Consider the following 18,877-nt stretch of genomic DNA (forward strand, 5'->3'; position numbering starts at 1 on the left):
CCCCGGACTAATAGTGTGCTCCCTTCCTATTCCGCCATCTTGCCGCTCTCCGAGGGCATAAAATTTTGAGAGTGAGTTTTTGAAGGTGGATGAGTAGAGTCTTAATTTCATTTCTATATCTTCCCTTGCTGTGTCTTTTATTTCTCATGTGTCTCATTTGAAGATAGGACAGTGGAGGTATAATTAATTTGGAAATGAAAAGTCATGTATGGATGGGCTTTATAATTAACAGAGACAACTTGCAAAATCTCTTTTCTAGTAATTTTAATAATATTGTACCTATCTCTAAGAGCTCAAGGTGTCCTTGGCTGTATCCTTAATTTTTACAGTTTTGTGTAAGAGTTTTGAATATTTTGTTCCACTTTGTACAAATGAGTTGAGGTAGTAAAAGGAGTCACTGAAAATCTGCAACAATTCATTAATATTTCTAGAATTAGAAGTTTGATAGGTTAGTCATTCTGATGAAAATTTTGAAGTCTTTTTAGTAAATAGATTATGATTAATAATTTCGTAGTTTTTTTTATTTTAATTTATTTTGACAGGTAGAGTTATAGACAGAGACAGACAGAAAGGTCTTCCTTCCATTGGTTTTCCATCCGCTAGTTCACTCCCCAGATGAGCGCAACGGTCGTAGCTGCGCCGATCCGAAGCCAGGAGCCTCCCCCGGGTCTCTCACGTAGGTGCAGGAGCCCAAGGACTTGGGCCATCTTCTGCTTTCCCAGGCCGTAGCAAAGATCTGGATTGGAAGAAGAGCAGCTGGGACTAGAACCGGCACCCATATGGGATGCCAGTGCTTCAGGCCGGGGCTTTAACCTGCTGCGCCACAGCGCGGGCCCCAACATATTGTATTTTTAAATGTGGATTATACAGCATGTACAAGTTAGACTAATATGGAATCCTTTAGTCATTTACATGAAACAATAGCTCATGAATGTCTTAAGTTAATTTAGAGTTGTAATTTCTGCCAGATTTAATTGTAAACAGTAATGTAAACATTCTAGTTTAGAGAGAACAAAGAACATTCTTTCATTAAAAGTAATTAGAAGATAATTTTATAAGGGTAAAGAACCTCCAATTGTATTGAAAGTTATAATAGAATAATTTTCCGGAAGTGTCTGACAAAGGTGCTCTATATATAAGTGGGACTTTTATTTATATAGTTTTGGAATTTTTTTTTTTTTTTTTGACAGGCAGAGTGGACAGTGAGAGAGAGACAGAGAAAGGTCTTCCTTTTGCCGTTGGTTCACCCTCCAATGGCCGCCGCGGTAGCGCGCTGCAGCCGGCGCACCGCGCTGATCCAGTGGCAGGAGCCAGGTGCTTCTCCTGGTCTCCCATGGGGTGCAGGGCCCAAGGACTTGGGCCATCCTCCACTGCACTCCCTGGCCACAGCAGAGAGCTGGCCTGGAAGAGGGGCAACCGGGACAGGATCGGTGCCCCGACCGGGACTAGAACCCGGTGTGCCGGCGCCGCAAGGCGGAGGATTAGCCTAGTGAGCCGCGGCGCCGGCCAAGAATTTTTTTGTTTTCTTAAAGATTTATTTATTTGAAAAAGTTTCAGAGAGAGAGTGAGAGACTGAGCTTTCATCCACTGGTTCAGTCCCCAAATGGCCACACGGCCAAGCTGAAGCCCGGATCTAGGAGCTTCTTCTAGGTCTCCCAGGTGTCTGCTGGGGCCCAAGCACTTGGGTCACTGTCTACTGCTTTCCTGGGCACATTTGCAGGTAGCTAGATCAGAAGCAGAGCATTTGGGACTTGAACCAGTGCCCATATAGGATACTGGCATCTCAGGCAGCAGCTTAACCTTCTAGACCGCGTGAATTAGCATCTGCTCTTCAATTTCTGTTTAAAAAAAGCCAGCTGGGATTTTGGTATGCATGGTATTGAATCTGCTGATTAATCTGGATATACTGCCATCTTGATAATATAACCCACCAATTCACAAACACATTCTGTCTTTCCATTTATAATCATGCACAATTCTAAGTATCAGCATTTAAAAAAATGATTAAGAAAATATATAAACTATATTGAATATAAAACTCATACATAGTGGTGACACTGCTTATACTGTTTAGGGGGCTGTTGCAAAACCGTGACTTCAGATGGCAGTGACTGTTACAGAAGAGGAATAGACTTGATATGTTTGGTTTAAAGAAAATACTGGGTCTTGAGACACTTAGGTAGAGAGATTGAGAATGTGGTTGGAAATAGGAGGCCAGTTTTTAGGTTAGTGGGGTAGCTCTTGTGCCAAAACTTTTGTAATAGGCTGGTAACCTGAGTTCCTATATTTGTCTCTTATGCACATTTCACAACAATTTGAGTGCACATGCTATGATTTTCATAGTATTTATAAATTTATTTTACTGGCACATGGGCTTTGAAGAATATTTTTAAAAATATGATTGTTTTTATATTAAGTTAGCAATAATACATTTATTGAACATATACTTGTTCAGGATACTCGGTTAAATATATGTATTATCTCCATTACACTTTACAAGTCTGTGAGCATTATTATTATAATATCAATATTTTTAAGATTTGGCACCTGAACCTTAGAGACGTGGACTGATTTCCTCAGGGCTATATATATAATAAGTGGCAGAGCTGAGGTTTGACTCCAGTGGGCTTGCTGTGAGCCTTTCCTCTTAACCGCTACCATATGTTACTTCTCTGTGATCTTTGAACCAACCAGCCAAGCTAAACTGAGAATGACTGAATGAAAAACTGTTTATTGAACTTTGGTGGAAGACCTGTGTTTACTGTACTTTCTATTGTAGGTTCTTTAATGTACTTTCTCATTTACATGGCTTGTGAAGTGTGTAGTATCTACTTCATTTTAAAAATAAGAAAATGTGCATGGAAGATTAAATGACATGGTCAAGATCACTAATAGCTAGTTAATGGCATAGCTAGGATTTTAAATTGGCTTTTTGGGGGTGAGTGTTGACGTCGCTGTTAAGATGCCTTTTGGGATGCCTCAATCCCCTATCAAAATTCTGGCTCTGCAGCTGAATCCAGCTTCCTGCTGATATGTGCCTTGGGAGCAGCAGGTGATGGCTCACACATTTGGGTCTATGCCACTCATGTGGGAGACTGGGACTGAGTTCTTGGCCCTTGAGTTTTGGCCTGGTTCAGCCCTGGCTGTTGCAGGCACTTAAGATGCAAAATTCCTGTCCCTGTCTCTTTGCCTTTTACATAAACAAATTAAATAAATAAATAAATAATTTTTAGTTGGCTTTTAGACTCCAAGGCTAGTACATTTTCTATACTATGTAACTTGAAAATAAGAACTGTGTTATTAAATAAATTTTTCCCTGGGGGACATGATTTAATGGTTCTGTTATACCAAATTACAATCTAGTTTTTTAAAGTTTTCTTTAAAGATTTATTTATTTATTTGAAAAGCAGAGTTACAGAGACACAGACTCAGACACAGATGCAGAGAGGGGGAGAGGGAGGGAGAGGGAGGGAGGGAGGTAGGAAGGAAGGAAGCGGTCTTCTATTCACTGGTTCACTCCCCAAATGGCCACAAGAGGCAGAGCTGTGCCGATCCGAAGCCAGGAGTCAGAAGCTTCTTCCAGGTCTTCCATGTGGATGCAGGGTCCCAAGGAGTTGGGCCATCTTCTTCTGCTTTCCCAGGCCATAGCAGAGTGCTGGATCAGAAGTGGAGCAGCCGGGACTCAAACCGGTGCCTGCATGGGATGCTGGCACTGCAGGCAGTGGCTTTACCTGCTACGCCACAGAACTGTCCCCATAATCTAGTTTTTAAAACTAAAATTTAGGGGTCGGTGCTGTGGCGCATCGGGTTAATGCCATGGTCTGAAGCACCGGCATCCCATATGGGTGCCGGTTCAAGACCCAGCTGCTCCACTTCTGATCCAGCTCTCTGCTGTGGCATGGGAAAGCAGTGGAGGATGGCCCAAGTCCTTGGGCCCCTGCACCTGCATGGGAGACCCAGAGGAAGCTCTTGGCTCCTGGCTTCAGATCAGCACAACTCTGGCTGTCGCAGCCAATTGGGGGAGCGAACCAGCAGATGGAAGACCTCTCTCTCTCTCTCTCTCTCTCTCTCTCTCTGCCTTTCCTTTCTCTCTGTAACTTTTGACTTTCAAATAAATGAATAAATCTTTAAAAAAAATAAATTTTAGATTTGAATGTTTAAAATTATAGATTGACCTTAGATGATAAACAGCTAATAAAGTTGAAATGCTTTAAAATAAATAGTAGGTAGCTTTTATATGTTTCAAAGAGGAAACTTTTTAATAAAGTATTTTAGATAAAATGGGAAAGTCTTTTCTAGTAAATTCCTTTCCATTTTATATATTTCTGAAGAAACTAGATAAAATTGCAGTATTGATATTTTGACTTTATTAATCATTAGCATTTGTGTAGTATCACATATTGATTATCCTTTAATCAATGTCTTATTTTTAAAGATTTATTTATTGATATGAAAGCAGAGTTAGAGCAGAGACAGAGATCTGGTTCATTCCCCAAATGGCTGCAATGGCTGGAGCTGTGCCAATCCAAAGCCAGGAGTGCTCCCTTGCTACTGAGCAGTTTTTATAGTCCTTGTCAGCAGACAGGGTGGAGAAATATATGTTGTATGTACTGATCTCCACACATATGCACATCTAGAGTCAGTTCTGTAACACAGCGTATGTATTCTTTTTTTTTTTTTTTAAAGATTTATTCATTTGAAAGAGTTACACAGAGAAGAGAGAGAGAGAGAGAGGTCTTCCATCCACTGGTTCACTCCCCAGATGGCTGCAACTGCCGGAGCTGCGCTGATCTGAAGTCAGGAGCCAGGAGCTTCTTCTGGGTCTCCCATGTGGGTGCAGGGATCCAAGCACATGGGCCATCCTCCATTGCTTTCAAAAGTACATTAGCAGGGAGCCAGATTGGAAGTGAGCTGGGACTTGAACTGTCTCCCCTATGGGTTGCCAGCGCTAGGTGGTGGCTTAACCTACTGTGCCACAGCACTGGCTCCTCAGTGTCTTTTTAAAAGATTATTGGGGCCGGCGCTGTGGCATAGTGGCTAAAGCAGCCACCTCTAGTGCCGGCATCCCATTTGGGCTCTGGTTCAAGTCCCGGCTGCTCCACTTCCAATCCAGCTCTCTGCTATGGCCTGGGAAAGCAGTAGAGGATGGCCCAAGGCCTTGGGCCCCTGCATCCTCATAGGAGACCCTGAAGAAGCTCCTGGCTTCAGATTGGTGTAGCTCCAGCCGTCGTAGACAATTGGGGAGTGAACCAACAGATGGAAGACCTCTCTCTCTCTCTCTCTCTCTCTCTCTCTCTGCCTCTCCTTCTCTCTGTGTAACTCCGACTTTCAAATAAAGGCAGAGTTCACACACACACACACACACACATATACACATACACGCGCCCTGGTCCACTCCCCAAATAGCCTCAATAACAGGGCTGGGCCATATCGAAACCAGGAGCCTGAAATTCCATCTCGGTCTTCCATGTGTGTGACAGTGACCCAAGTACTTGGACCATCTTCTGCAGCTTTCCCAGGCCCATTAGCAGGGAGCTGGATCAGAAATGAAGCAGCTTGGACTTCCATATGGGATTCAGCAGTGCAGGTAGTAGCTTAATCCACCAGGTAACAGTGCTGGCCCTATGGTTGATTTAGTGACACTAAGAAAAAGCCTCTAACTATGCCAACAGAACCTTTTTGAAACCGATACTAGATTTTGATTGATTGTTTGGATGTGAGAGAATTTTAAAGTGTGTTGTAAGATTTTTTTTGATTTTAGGAAGTAGTGAGTAGCTAAATCACAAGGTTACTTTTCTATTATCTCTTGCTTTGTGCTTGTTAAAGCAGCATATTTGTCTTGGTTTGCAAATGATTATGATCTATACATATTACAAGAGTTGGTTGCTCTTTTTTCTTTAAAGATTTATTAATTTGAAAGGGTAGTGGGGGTGGAGAGAGAGAGAGAGAAAGAGAGAGAGAGAGAGAGAGATCTTCCATCTACTGGTTCACTCTCCCAAATGATGGCAACAGCCAGGCCTGGGCCAGGCTGATGTCAGGAGCCAGGAATTCTATCCCAGTTGTGCATGTGGATAGCAAGGAATTATTCATTGTCTTCTCAGGGGTATTAGTAGGGAGCTGGATAGGAAGCACAGAGTAGCCAGGATTTCATTTGGAACTCTGACATAGGATGTCATCATCATAGGTGGTAGCTCAGTGTGCCAGAGCACTGGCCCCCATTGCTCTGGTTTGAGTGCCAGCTTTTATCACCTAACACTGCTATCGGTTAGCAGTTTATTTTAGTTCAGTGCTTATTCGCATGTCATTTTTTTTTTTTAATTTCCTAGGATTTATTTACCCTTCTGAGAGTTAGAGAGGAAGACACAGAGAGATGTCTTCCATCCTCTGGTTCGCTCCTCAGATGGCTGCAATGGCCACGGCTGGGGCAGGCCAAAGCCAGGAGCTTCTTCCGGGTCTCCCAGGCAGGTAGCAGGGACATAACTTTGTGCTGCGAGTAATAGGTTGATCAAATAGGAAGAATTTTACTGTTGTACAAAACAAGAAGTGTGGCTGGTTGGTTCCAGGGTAGGCTAACTCAGACCCCTTTCTCATTTTCCTTTGTTGTTTTCATGTTCTGCTTCATTCTGCATTTCTTTGTTTAGCTGTGCTTCAATAGTAGGGGAGTCCCTAGCAGTGTATGATTGACATAGACTGTTTATGCCTGGGCGAGGAGAACATGCAGTATTTACTCTTGGGCTTCTTTGCTCTGGATTGCTTCTAAAGGTTCTAGTTTATTTTGTTTCATCTTTTATTTGCATATTTGAAACCAAAGGAATAAGTATCTAATAATGTCTATTTTTAATTATACATTTGCATATAATAAAATAAATTTAAAAAGAACAGAATGAGTATAGTTAGAAGCCCTTCAGCAGGCAATATATAAAAAAACCCAGAATAAATCTGGTCCATTTACTGTGATGTTGCTGAATTACAAAACATTAATCTTTGTTCAACAGAGATTATAATCTTCGCATGATACATTTTATTTTTAGAAGTACTTTGGGCCGGCGCCATGGCTCAATAGGCTAATCCTCCACCTTGCAGCGCCGGCACACCGGGTTCTAGTCCCTGTCGGGGTGCCGGATTCTGACCCGGTTGCCCCTCTTCCAGGCCAGCTCTCTGCTATGGCCAGGGAAGGCAGTGGAGGATGGCCCAAGTGCTTGGGCCCTGCACCCCCATGGGAGACCAGGGGAAGCACCTGGCTCCTGGCTTCGGATCAGCACGGTGCGCCGGCTGCAGCGGCCATTGGAGGGTGAACCAACAGCAAAAAGGAAGACCTTTCTCTCTGTCTCTCTCTCTCACTGTCCACTCTGCCTGTCAAAAAAAAGAAGTAGTACTTTGGCTGGCTCTGTGGCGTAGCAGGTTAAGCCTACGCCTGCAGTGCTGGCATCCCATATCGGTGCTGGTTTGAGTCCTGGCTGCTCCACTTCCAATCCAGCTCTCTGCTATGGCCTGGGGAAGCAGGCCAGGCCCAAGTGCTTGGGCCCCTGCACCTGTGTGGGAGACCTGGAAGAAGCTCCTGGCTGCAGATTAGCACAACTCTGGCTATTGTGGCCAGTTGGGGAGTGAACCAGCGGATGGAAGACCTCTCTCTCTCTCTCTCTCTCTCTGCTTCTCCTTCTCTCTCTGTTTAACTCTGACTTTCAAATAAATAAATAAATGTTAAAAAAAAAATAAGTACTTTATGGGGACTGGTACCATGATGTAGTGGGTAAAGCCACCGGCTGCTCCACTTCCAATCCAGCTCTCCTCTATGGCCTGGGGAAGCAGTATAGGTTGCCCCAAGTCGTTGGGCCCCTGCATTTGCATGGGAAGACCTGAAAGAGGCTCCTGGCTCCTGGCTTCAGATCAGTGCAGCTCTGGCCATTGCAGCCATCTGGGGAGTGAACCAGAGGATGGAAGACTTCTCTCTCTGCCTCCCTTTCTCTCTCTATGTAACTATTTCAAATAACTAAATAAAATCTTTTTTAAAAAAGTACTTTATATATATTAGAATCATGGACTGTTAGAGCTGAAATACTAACATTTATAGAACACTTGATACATGTTTGGCACTCAGTTTTATATACATCCTTTTATTCTTCAGAACACTCATATGTCCTTTACATAGAGAAGTCAAATGATATTCCCAAAGTCACACAATACTAAAACCAGTATAAAAGTGATGATGGCTTTTCTTTTCTTTCTTTCTTTCTTTTTTTTTTTTGACAGGCAGAGTTAGACAGAGAGAAAGGTCTTCCTTCTGTTGATTTACCCCCCAAATGGCTGCTACGGCCGGCGCGCTGCGCCGATCTAAAGCCAGGAGCCAGGTACTTCCTCCTGGTTTTGCATGCGGGTGCAGGGCCCAAGCACTTGGGCCATCCTCCACTGCCTTCCCGGGCCAGAGCAGAGAGCTGGACTGGAAGAGGAGCAACCGGGAAAGAACCAGTGCCCCATCTGGGACTAGAACCCGGCCAGATGATGGCTTATCACTACATTTATAAAAGTCATGTTTCTTCAAATCTGACCTTGCTTACCTGTCTCATTTGCCTACAAATAGCCTTGTGTCCCAGCTATTGCATCTTTTTATGCTTTTATAAAAAAAAAAACACATTTGTTATTACTTTCATTTACTCTGTGTGTGCATATATATACATATATGCAAAATAAGTATATTTTTACCATATAGTCATGGAAACATAATACCATGATGCTCACATATACACACACATAATTATAGTGAATTGCTTTCATCTTGTTTCATATTTTCATTATTTTATTTATTTATTTTTTGAAGGGCAGTGTGAGAGAGAGAGAGAAAGGTCTTCCTTTCTGTTGGTTCACCCCCCCCAAATGGCCATCATGGTTGGTATGCTGTGCTGATCTGAAGCCAGGAGCCAGGTGCTTCCTCTTGGTCTCCCATGCGGGTGCAGGGCCCAAGGACTTGGGCCATCCTCCACTGCACTCCCTGGCCACAGCAGAGAGCTGGACTGGAAGAGGAGCAACTAGGACAGAATCTGATGCCCCAACCAGGACTAGAACCTGGGGTGCCAGCGCCGCAGGCGGAGGCTTAGCCTAGTGAGCTGCGGCGCCGGCCTGTTTACATTATTTTAAAGGCTATATTGTCTATTCTTGGAAGATTATACTAGCTTTTCTATTATAACAGTAATAAGGTTCCATATTTAAATATAAAGTAAAAGAAATTGATGTAAACTAAAAATTCTTAATATTATACAGAGTATTATTTAATTAGTGCACAGATTAAGAAGTTTGTTTGTGAATGTCTGAAGTTCAGGAGCAATGCTATCCTATGGTAGAAAAGTTCCTGAATGTTTTAACTAAAACTTTGGACAGTTCACTTATCTTTGTTTATTTCAGTTACTTTGCTGATGGATTAGGGGGTTATGGTTCAAGATGATTTCTAGAGAGGAAATTATAGCATGCTACCATTCTTTGCAGCTTGATTGAATTCTTTTTTTGGAAGATTCAGATGAAAATGAGTCCTGGAACAATATTGAGTCAGTGGCCTTCTTTCTTCCCCTTCTTTCATTTGGTAGACTATTTACAATAAATGGGAAAAAGTTATATAAGAATAACTACTTTTTAATGAAAATATTGTAAAATATATTACTTCATTCTATTTCATATTTCTTTTTTTGTGTGGTATAATCTTACAGAACAATTCCACATTCAGTTATTGAAAATTCATTATACAGTTTTCTGTTTTCTCCTAATTTCCATTGTACATACAAAAATAGTAATATGTGTGAAAGGAAATAAGTATAAGAAATATGGCTGGCGCCACGGCTCAATAGGCTAATCCTCTGCCTGTGGTGCCGGCACACCAGGTTCTAGTCCCGGTTGGGGTGCCGGATTCTATCCTGGTTGCTCCTCTTCCAGTCCAGCTCTCTGCTGTGGCCCGGGAAGGCAGTGGAGGATGGCCCAAGTGCTTGGGCCCTGCACCCCCATGGGAGACCAGGGGAAGCACCTGGCTCCTGGCTTCGGATCAGCGAGATGCACTGGCTGCAGCGGCCATTGGAGGGTGAACCAACAGCAAAAAGGAAGACCTTTCTCTCTGTCTCTCTCTCTCACTATCCACTCTGGCTGTCAAAAAAAAAAAAAAAAAAAATTAAAAGTAAGTATAAGAAATAGTATGCACAGAGGAAGTATTTGTTTTCAGATTATAAATACTGATAACATACCATACTTGGAAACGTACTTGTTAGTAGTAATATCTTTTTGGGCTAATTCCCTCCACAAATATTTTCAAATGATAATATTTTAACCTCATGTAGCACATATAATGCATGTCATTTCTAATTTTTTATAAAAAATTACTTAGAAATAATAGTATTGCAGCTAGTTTAATGTATTGTTTGAGGCTGCTACAATCTAGATTTTTCATTCAGCTTGCAATAAACCTTCTAATGCTTTGAAATTCTAAACATGTTGTGGAGAAAGAGTAAACCGGAAATTGCCTCAGATGAGGAATTAGAAGGAATATTTCAGTGATGTTTAAAAGTTCATTCTTGGGGCCAGTCTTGTGGCCTAGCTGCCACATATGTGTGCTGGTTTGAGTCCCAGGTGCTCTACTTTCCATCGAGCTCCTTGCTAATGATCTGGGAAAAGTAGCAGAAGATGGCTTAAGTGTTTGTACCCCTGCCACCAATGTGGAAGACCTGGAAGAAGCTCTTGGCTTCTGGCTTTGGCCTGGCCCAGCACTGGGGAGTCAACCAATGGATGGAAGATTTGTCTTTGTCTCCCTCTCTATCTGTCTCTCCAATTCTGACTTTTAAAATAAATAAATCTTTTTAAAAAAACTTCATACTTGAATGCTTTCTGGCTTTCAGAAGTTGTTTTCCCCTTAATTTTAAAAGCAGCCATTAGCTGTGTGTGTGTGTGTGTGTGTTTAAGATTGATTTATTTATTTGAGAGGCAAAGCTATTGACAGAGAGAGGGAAAACCAAAGATCATCCATCCGCTGGTTGACTTCCCAAATGACCACAACTGCTGAAGATGGGGTGATCTGAAGCTAGGAGCCAGGAGCCTCTTCTGGGTCTCCCACATGAATGCAGAGACCCAAGGACTTGTGCCACACTCTGCTGCTTTCCCAGGCCATTAGCAGAGAGCTGGATTGGGAGAGAAGCAACTGGGACATGAACTAGTGCCCTTGTGGGATGCTGGTGCTGCAGGCAGAGGCTTAACCGACTATGCTACAGTGCCGGCCCCCAGCCATTAGTTTTTGTTGCTTGTAATAACCTTTTTCTTTATCATACTATGGTATAGATTTTAGAAAAAAATAATTTTTAAATTTCACATGACTTAATTATTTTGTTACAGATATATGCTACTAGTCATCTGTCTGCTTATACAATATCCATGGAATTTTTAAAAGCAAGGAGAATTATTTATTTTCTACTCACAACATGTTGTAAACATTTATTATACAATATTCAGCCTTCTTCTTTTTTTTTTTTTTTTTGACAGAGTTCACTCTTGCTTATCCAAAACCAGGAGCCAGGGGGCTGGCGCCGTGGTTAATCCTCTGCCTGCGGCACTGGCATCCCATATGGGTGCCAGTTCTAGTCCCAGCTATTCCTCTTCCAATCCAGCTCTCTACTGTGGCCTGGGAGGGCAGTGGAGGGTGGCCCAGGTCCTTGGGCCCCTGCACCCGCATGGGAGACTGGGAGGAGGCTCCTGGCTCCTGGCTCCTGGCTCCAGATCGGCGCAGCTTCGGCCATTGCAGCCATTTGGGGAGTGAACCAGCGGAGGGAAGACCTTTCTCTCAGTCTCTCCCTCTCACTGTCTATAACTCTGCCTCTCAAATAAATAAAATCTTTGTGGAAAAAAAAGAGCCAGGAGCCAGGAGCTTCTTCTGGGTATCCCATGTGGATGCAGGGGCCCAAAGATTTGGGCCATCTTCTACTGCTTTCCCAGGCCAAAGCAGAGAGCTGGATTGGAAGTGGAGCAGCTGGCAATGAACCGGCGCCCATATGGGATGCTGGCACTGCAGGCTGAGCAGCTTTACCTGTTACGCCACAGTACCAGCCCCAGCTTTGGCTTCTGGTTCCAGCTTCCTATCAATGCAGACTCTGGGCCTGGGCTGATGGCTCAAGTAATTGGATTCTCAGTATGTGGGAGACTGGATTGTGTTCCTGGCTGTTGGGAGTAAGTCAGCTATTAGAAACTTTCTACGTTTCTCTTTCTCTGTCTTATAAATAACTTTTTGTGCATATTGAAGCTGCATTTGGGATCTTTTTTTCCTTGAAGTGTCTTAAGCGTTTCTTAGTGACAAGTTCTTTATTTTTTTCTTGTTTTGCCTTCATTTTTTATTAAGATTTTGACTTAAAAGTTTTTATTTATTTTCATTTATTGACAGGTAAAGAGAGAGAGGTCTTCCAAACCTCAGCTCCCATCTCCCACTTGGGTGACAGAGACCCAAATACTTGAGCCATCACTTTGCTGCTTCCCAGGGTGTTCATTAGTAGGAAATTAGAATCAGAAGTGGAGCAAGACTTGAACCCAGGTACCCAAGTATGGGATGCAGAGGTTCCCAATAGTGTGTCAATCACTGCACCATGTACTCATCTTTCCCTTATTTCTGAAGGATGTGTGTGTGTTTAAGAGAGAGAGAGAGAGAAACAGAGACAGAGAGGTACAGTGTTTTAGTTTGGCATTTTCCTGCAAACATTCTAAGATTTTTTTCACCTATTCTGGCATTTGTTATTTATGCAAAGAAGTTGACTGACTAAATGTTACTGTTGCTTTTTCAAATTCACCTTTTCCATTGTTCTGGCTATTTTAGGATCTTTCGACCTCAGGGCACTTGCCTGCCTACCCCACCTCCCTCCATCCTTTTTCACTCTGGTGTGCCTTTATCATTTTCTCTGTTTTTGCTCTCTTGGAGGATACATAGAGCTGCTTGAATCTGGGTTGAAGGCTTATTGGTCAGCTTTGAAGGTCCTTAACTGTTAAGTCTTCCAATATTTCTTCTTCCCATATGTTTTCTCCTTTTCTGGGACTCTAATTGCGTGTATTTTGGATCCTTTCTCCATATTTCATACTTTTCCACAGGCTTTTTTCCCTATTCACCAGTCTTGTGTCTTTCTGTGTTGAAAGTGTGTTTTCTTCTTTCATATTGTTTGGGTCACTGATTGTTTTTTCCGTTGTGTCTGATCTATCAAGTCTGCATCAATTAATTTTTGTTTTCAAAGTTGTGTTTTTTCATTGTTCATTTTTATTTTCTGCTAAAATTATTTTGTTTTAAAATTCTTTAAATACTTCTGCATCTTAATATTGTTTTCTAATAACATTGTTACTTAGGTCTGTTTCTATTGCTGTTTTTAAATCTTGGTTTTCAGGCTGATTTTTGCTGTGTCAGGAGAGCATTACCTGGTTCTTGACTTCCCGCGGTATAGAAATAAAGAGGAAAGGCGTAAGTGTGAAGTTTATTGAGTGAGCAAGCAGGAAGAAGAAATTTCTGACTCACTGGAGCCCAGTGGTGAGGGAAAGACCCCAGAGCCGGGAGTCCGTTTACCCCAGCTGTATTGGCCTCTTTTTATGTTATCTCCTTCTCCCTTTGGGCTGGATCTCTCTTTGGTCCAGCTGTTTAATGCTGGCTTGATTGAACCTGTCAATCCTCCTTTAAAGATAAAGAAGCTGACCTGTAAGCCTCCTGTATTGGGCAAAGCTAAAGTCCCCTTTTACTTTTTCCTTATTTCATCGAGTGTGGCCTCATGGCGAGAATGACACTCGTTCATGCATCTAACGCGTGCCTGCTGTGTAACTCCCCATCTGAATTGTGGCTTTTCTGCTTAGGGGTAGAGGCCCCCAAAGGGTACATTGCTTTGACCACAGATATGTGGTTTTTACCCGTAGTGCCAGGACACCAAGGTGCCTGGAAGAGATGGAGGAGGGTTGCAAACAAGGATGGGAGTACAGTGTTGGGAAAGGGCAGCCAGCTCTGTCTCAGTGCCAAGCAGGCCCTGGTCAGATGAGAGAGAGAACATACATCCCCGTTACCCTCACCACACACAATGCACAGGGCAAGCTGTGTCTGGTAGCTGTGGAGGATGACCGGCCCAGCTTGTGAAACATGGGACCTTTATATAAAAGCACAATATGTTTGTCTTTGCTTTATAATTTTATATTGCATTTTATATAATTTAAGTTAACTGAAACAGCTATTACTTTACCAAGTTGAACATCTTATTCTTTTTTTTTTAACTTTTATTTAATGAATATAAATTTCCAAAGTACAGCTTATGGATTACAGTGGCTCCCCCCCCATAACTTCCCTCCCACCCGCAACCCTCCCCTCTCCCACTCCCTCTCCCGTTCCATTCACATCAAGATTCATTTTCAATTATCTTTATATACAGAAGATCAATTTAGTATATATTAAGTAAAGATTTCAACAGTTTGTACCCACACAGAAACACAAAGTGAAAAATACTGTTTGAGTACTAGTTATAGCATTAAATAACAGTGTACAGCACGTTAAGGACAGAGATCCTACATGAGGAGTAAGTGCACAGTGACTCCTGTTGTTGACACTCTTGTTTATGGCGTCAGTAATCACCCTAGGCTCTTGTCATGAGTTGCCAAGGCTATGGAAGCCTTTTGAGTTCGCCGACTCTGATCATTTTTAGACAAGGTCATAGTCAAAGTGGAAGTTCTCTCCTCCCTTCAGAGAAAGGTACCTCCTTCTTTGGAGCATCTTATTCTTTGAGAGTTCCAGGAATCAACTGGAAGCCCCCAAATCAGAAAACTCAGTTTAGAGTTCTGAATCTAAAGTATCATCAGAGGCTCAAAACATTGGTCAAAATAAAAATGGGCTGATGGGCTGAAAATGTACATTTAACAGCACTTTTATGAAAGCTGTAGGCCAAATCTAATCAGAATTAAGGTAGTCACTCAGTCATCAAAAATAGGCAGATAATATTAACTAATTTAAAACTCAGTTTTCCCAAGTAATCAAGGCTCAGTATCCGCAACAGAGAAACATATGAAACTTGCCCCAAGATGCATAAAATTCTCATTATTTAGGTCAGTTATGATGGAACAGAAAAACCTTGATGAAAAGGGTTATTAGCACATGGCCAGTTCCAATTCCAGCAGGTGGTGGCTTTACCCATCATCCCGCAATGCTGGCCTCATTGTTTCTATTATGCACTGAAAAAATTCTCAGATGTTTGAATTGAATCAGTTCAGGCAGAAGAAGAGGCAAGTAGTCATTCAAGAGATATTTTAGGAGAAACTCAACAAAACTTTTGTCTTCTAATTTTACATAATCAAATTTCAGCTAATGTCCATGTGCAGCATAAAAGCAGATTTGAGACTTGCATATTTATGACTTGTAACTTACCAAACTTAAAATCTTCTAATTTGTGTTTTCTTTCAGATCTTACAGAAAATTTCAGCTGTAGCCCTGGACTAGAAGCTGAAATAGTAGAAACTGTGTATGATGTATTAGAATATTGAAGAACATTAATTTTTGAATAAAGTATTTGGAATATAAGGAAGGAAAGGTGCTTGAAAATGGGGCGGAAGAAAATACAAATCACACGCATAATGGATGAAAGGAACCGACAGGTAAATGAGAATTTTAATTACTTGTTTAATTGATATAACTAGTTTTAAAAAAGTACATTTTATAGAATGGTTGAATTTTTCTTTCATGTCTACATATTTTTAGTTCCAGACTAAAAGAAAAATTCTAGCAATCATAGAATTATCTTTTTATCATGTGGTTTAAAGAAACCTTTTTTAAACTTTTTACAGAAATCATATAATAAAAGATAAGCTGAAAAGAAAATCACTACAATATCACCATTACTACCTGTTGTTTATTTTTTTCATATTTAGTCCTCTCTACATTTGATTATATGTTTATTAGTCTTTTGTGTGATTATTTTTAAATGATCATTTTTATAATTAGGAAATATCTAAGTTAACTGCAGTTATCAATAAATATATTCTAGTCAATTAAATTTTCTGGTTCACCAACAAATAATGAGAATATTCTTACAATTCTTATTACTACAGATACTTCTAAAACATTTGCATATATACATCTAAGATTTAATTGATCAATATGTTGAACTTAAGAGTATCAGTATTTATTTTTCATAGAATTTCAGGATTATTATAATGATGCTGATATATGAAGAGACCAGAAATTGTGTTTAGAGCTTTGTTGGCAAAACTCATGGGCTATCAGCCTAGTTTTGTAAATAAAGTTTTATTAGAACACTGTTGCCCATCCAATTATATAGTCTCTGGTTACTTTCACTTTACAACAACAGAGTTGAGTAATTGCTACAGAGAGCCCATTGGCCTAAAATCTCCAGCCGTTCTGAAAAAGTTTGTTAAGCCCTTGGATTAGAGGAAAGAAGAAAAAGTGATTTGCCAGAGGGAGAGATGCTGTTTCTGTGCATATGAGAATAAGTTTAAAGAATAGCTGGTTTCTGAGCGCTTGCCAGGAACAGAATACTGAAGATGTGTTCCACAAAGTCTGAGTAGTAGTTCACTTGAGTACAGGTGTAACTGGGGACACTGGAAGAGAAGTTAGTGGAAGTGATTACGCTTTTCCCTAGATTGGATTAAGAGGATTCTTGTTTCAGTCATGAAGATGGCTTAGCAAATGTGTAAGGCCTACACTGTCAGTTCATTATGAAGGTTGATGAAATAGGGAAAATTTGATCAAATAATCATTCCACCATTCCAAAGAAATGATTCCAAGCAAGGATGCAAGTAAACTTTGCTTCATTTGTCTGAAGATTGTGACATCAGAAGAGACATGCTTAAATAGAATTTTGAATTGCAGATATGAACTAGCCAGATAAAAAAGCACTCTTCAAGTCATTGGAACAGCACACAAAACTGGAGGGTGGCAGTATCATGCAGTTAAGGAGATGCTTCATTTTATTTCATTTTCTCTTGGAAGGGAAGTTTCTGTTGTAACCTTGAGTATTGGTCATCTTCTTATCATGACAATAAATACTGAGAGTAACTGCTTAGGAAGGAAGGTCTATCAGCTCATGATTGATGAGGTTTATACTCCAAGATTGGAGGATCCTGTTGGTCTGGTGTCTGAGGAGAACAGTGGATGGTGGAAGAGGTATAGAGAAAGAATCACATGCGGAGCCAGGAAATGAGAGAGACATGTGCCCATGTGGGGTGGTCTTTTCCTATAAAACCAATATGATTCCATCATGGGACCCCCTCTCCTCGAAATCTAATCTAATCATTTTCCAAGTCTCCACCATCAGGCATCATAATTGAGCTAAGTTCCACCCTTAATCCATTAACGTGAGAACAGGGGTGGAGAATGTCTGACTGGAGGACTGTGTAAGGCCCATGAAATAACTTCACCTGGCCCTGCCAAGACAACCACAGGTGCGACTCAAAATTCAGTAAATCTAGTAGGCTAATTTGAAAGTTGATGATCTTGTATGGCCTGAAGATGATGTTACAGATACCCCACTGGCTGTGGGCAGAAAAGAGATTCCTCACCTCTTCAACAGATAGGCCTTTGGGGGATTCCCAGACTGTTATCTAAACAGTAACACCTTGTATTTCTCCTTCCTTGTTTAATAAGCTTTTTTAAAAAATTAAATTTTGGCTGTTATAAAGAAAAACTCACAAATCAGTGAATTTGATCTCTAATCGATTAAAACTCACTATCAAATTTACAAGAGTATGATCTTTTTGTAAATGTTATGTCTGTGAAATTTGCCAATTATATTGTTGCAAGCAGATACCTGTTTTGTACATTTTCATTGATGTGTGAATGTAATACAGTGTTTTTTTTTTATTATTATAAATGGGCATTTGGGTTGTTTTCTACTTCAGTATTTTGCTACTTTGTGAAGAGTGCTGTTTTGGGTATTGTTATATGGCACACATGAATACCTGGGTATATACTTAGTAGAATTGCTGAGTCATAGGGTGTTCATGTGATTGGCTTTAGTAGCAGTTGACAAAAGCTTTCTAAATTGATTGTACTAATTTACACTCTGCTGGCAGTGTGTGAGTTCCAGCTGCTCTAAATCTTAACTGTCTATTATTATTTTAGCCATTTTTGTAGGTAAGCAACAGTAATTAATTCTAATCTTAAATTTTCATGATTCTTGATGAAATAGTTCACCTTTTCACAGTTTCTTGTTTTTCAGTCATTTAAGTACTTTTATAACTTGCCTGTTCATTTCCTGTTTTTTTCTAAATGGCTGCTTGCCTTTTTCTTAATAATATATATTCTCTCTCTCTCTCTCTCTCTCTATATATATATATATAAAACCTGATGAGTGTTTTGTCCACTGTGTGCATTATAAATATTGTATGGCTTTTTTTACTTTAGTATGCTTTTAAAAAATAATTTTAGTGTGGCTTAATCCTTTTTCACTCAGTGTTGTGTTTTTGCAATCTCTCCGATTCTCTCGTTCATTATAACAGTTGTAAGAATGAATAATCCTCAGTTTATTCCTAATTTTTTTTAATCAAAGAATATTTATATTTCCAATTTTTGAAAAACTGATACAAGTGGTATTTCAGCATATATTCGTGGACAAGTCTCCCTTATACATGGATGAAAGTATATGTGATAAATGTTTACAGAAGGAATTGTTGGGTTGTTTGTTCATCTTCAGTTTTCCTGTGATTTCAAGTTGATTTCCAAAGTGGTTGTACCAGATACACTGTCATAATTTGAAGAAATTCCTATTTTACCATATACTCTGCCTTTCATTCATTCTTTCTATTCTGTTTCTGTTTTTTAAATAGCATTTTGTTTACTTTATCCAGTCTGATAATATTTCTTAACTTTCCAGTTAGTGTTTATTATTTATCATCTTTTTGT

The 18,877-nt window shown here is 40.6% G+C and overlaps 1 protein-coding gene across 5 annotated transcripts in view; it reads left to right on the forward strand.

Moving 5' to 3' along the window:
- MEF2A (myocyte enhancer factor 2A) overlaps window positions 1–18,877 on the forward strand; it is a 152,410-nt gene that overhangs the window by 40,045 nt on the left and 93,488 nt on the right. For all 5 annotated transcript variants that reach the window (XM_062204955.1, XM_062204952.1, XM_062204951.1 and 2 more), the window contains exon 2: window positions 15,422–15,612. In XM_062204955.1, coding sequence (XP_062060939.1) covers window positions 15,559–15,612 — 54 coding nt within the window. In that variant the 5' untranslated portion in view covers window positions 15,422–15,558. The remainder of the gene's footprint in view (window positions 1–15,421; window positions 15,613–18,877) is intronic.

Source organism: Lepus europaeus, chromosome 11 (genome assembly GCF_033115175.1).
Source record: "Lepus europaeus isolate LE1 chromosome 11, mLepTim1.pri, whole genome shotgun sequence".
In the NCBI taxonomy this organism is placed as follows: Eukaryota; Metazoa; Chordata; class Mammalia; order Lagomorpha; family Leporidae; genus Lepus; species Lepus europaeus.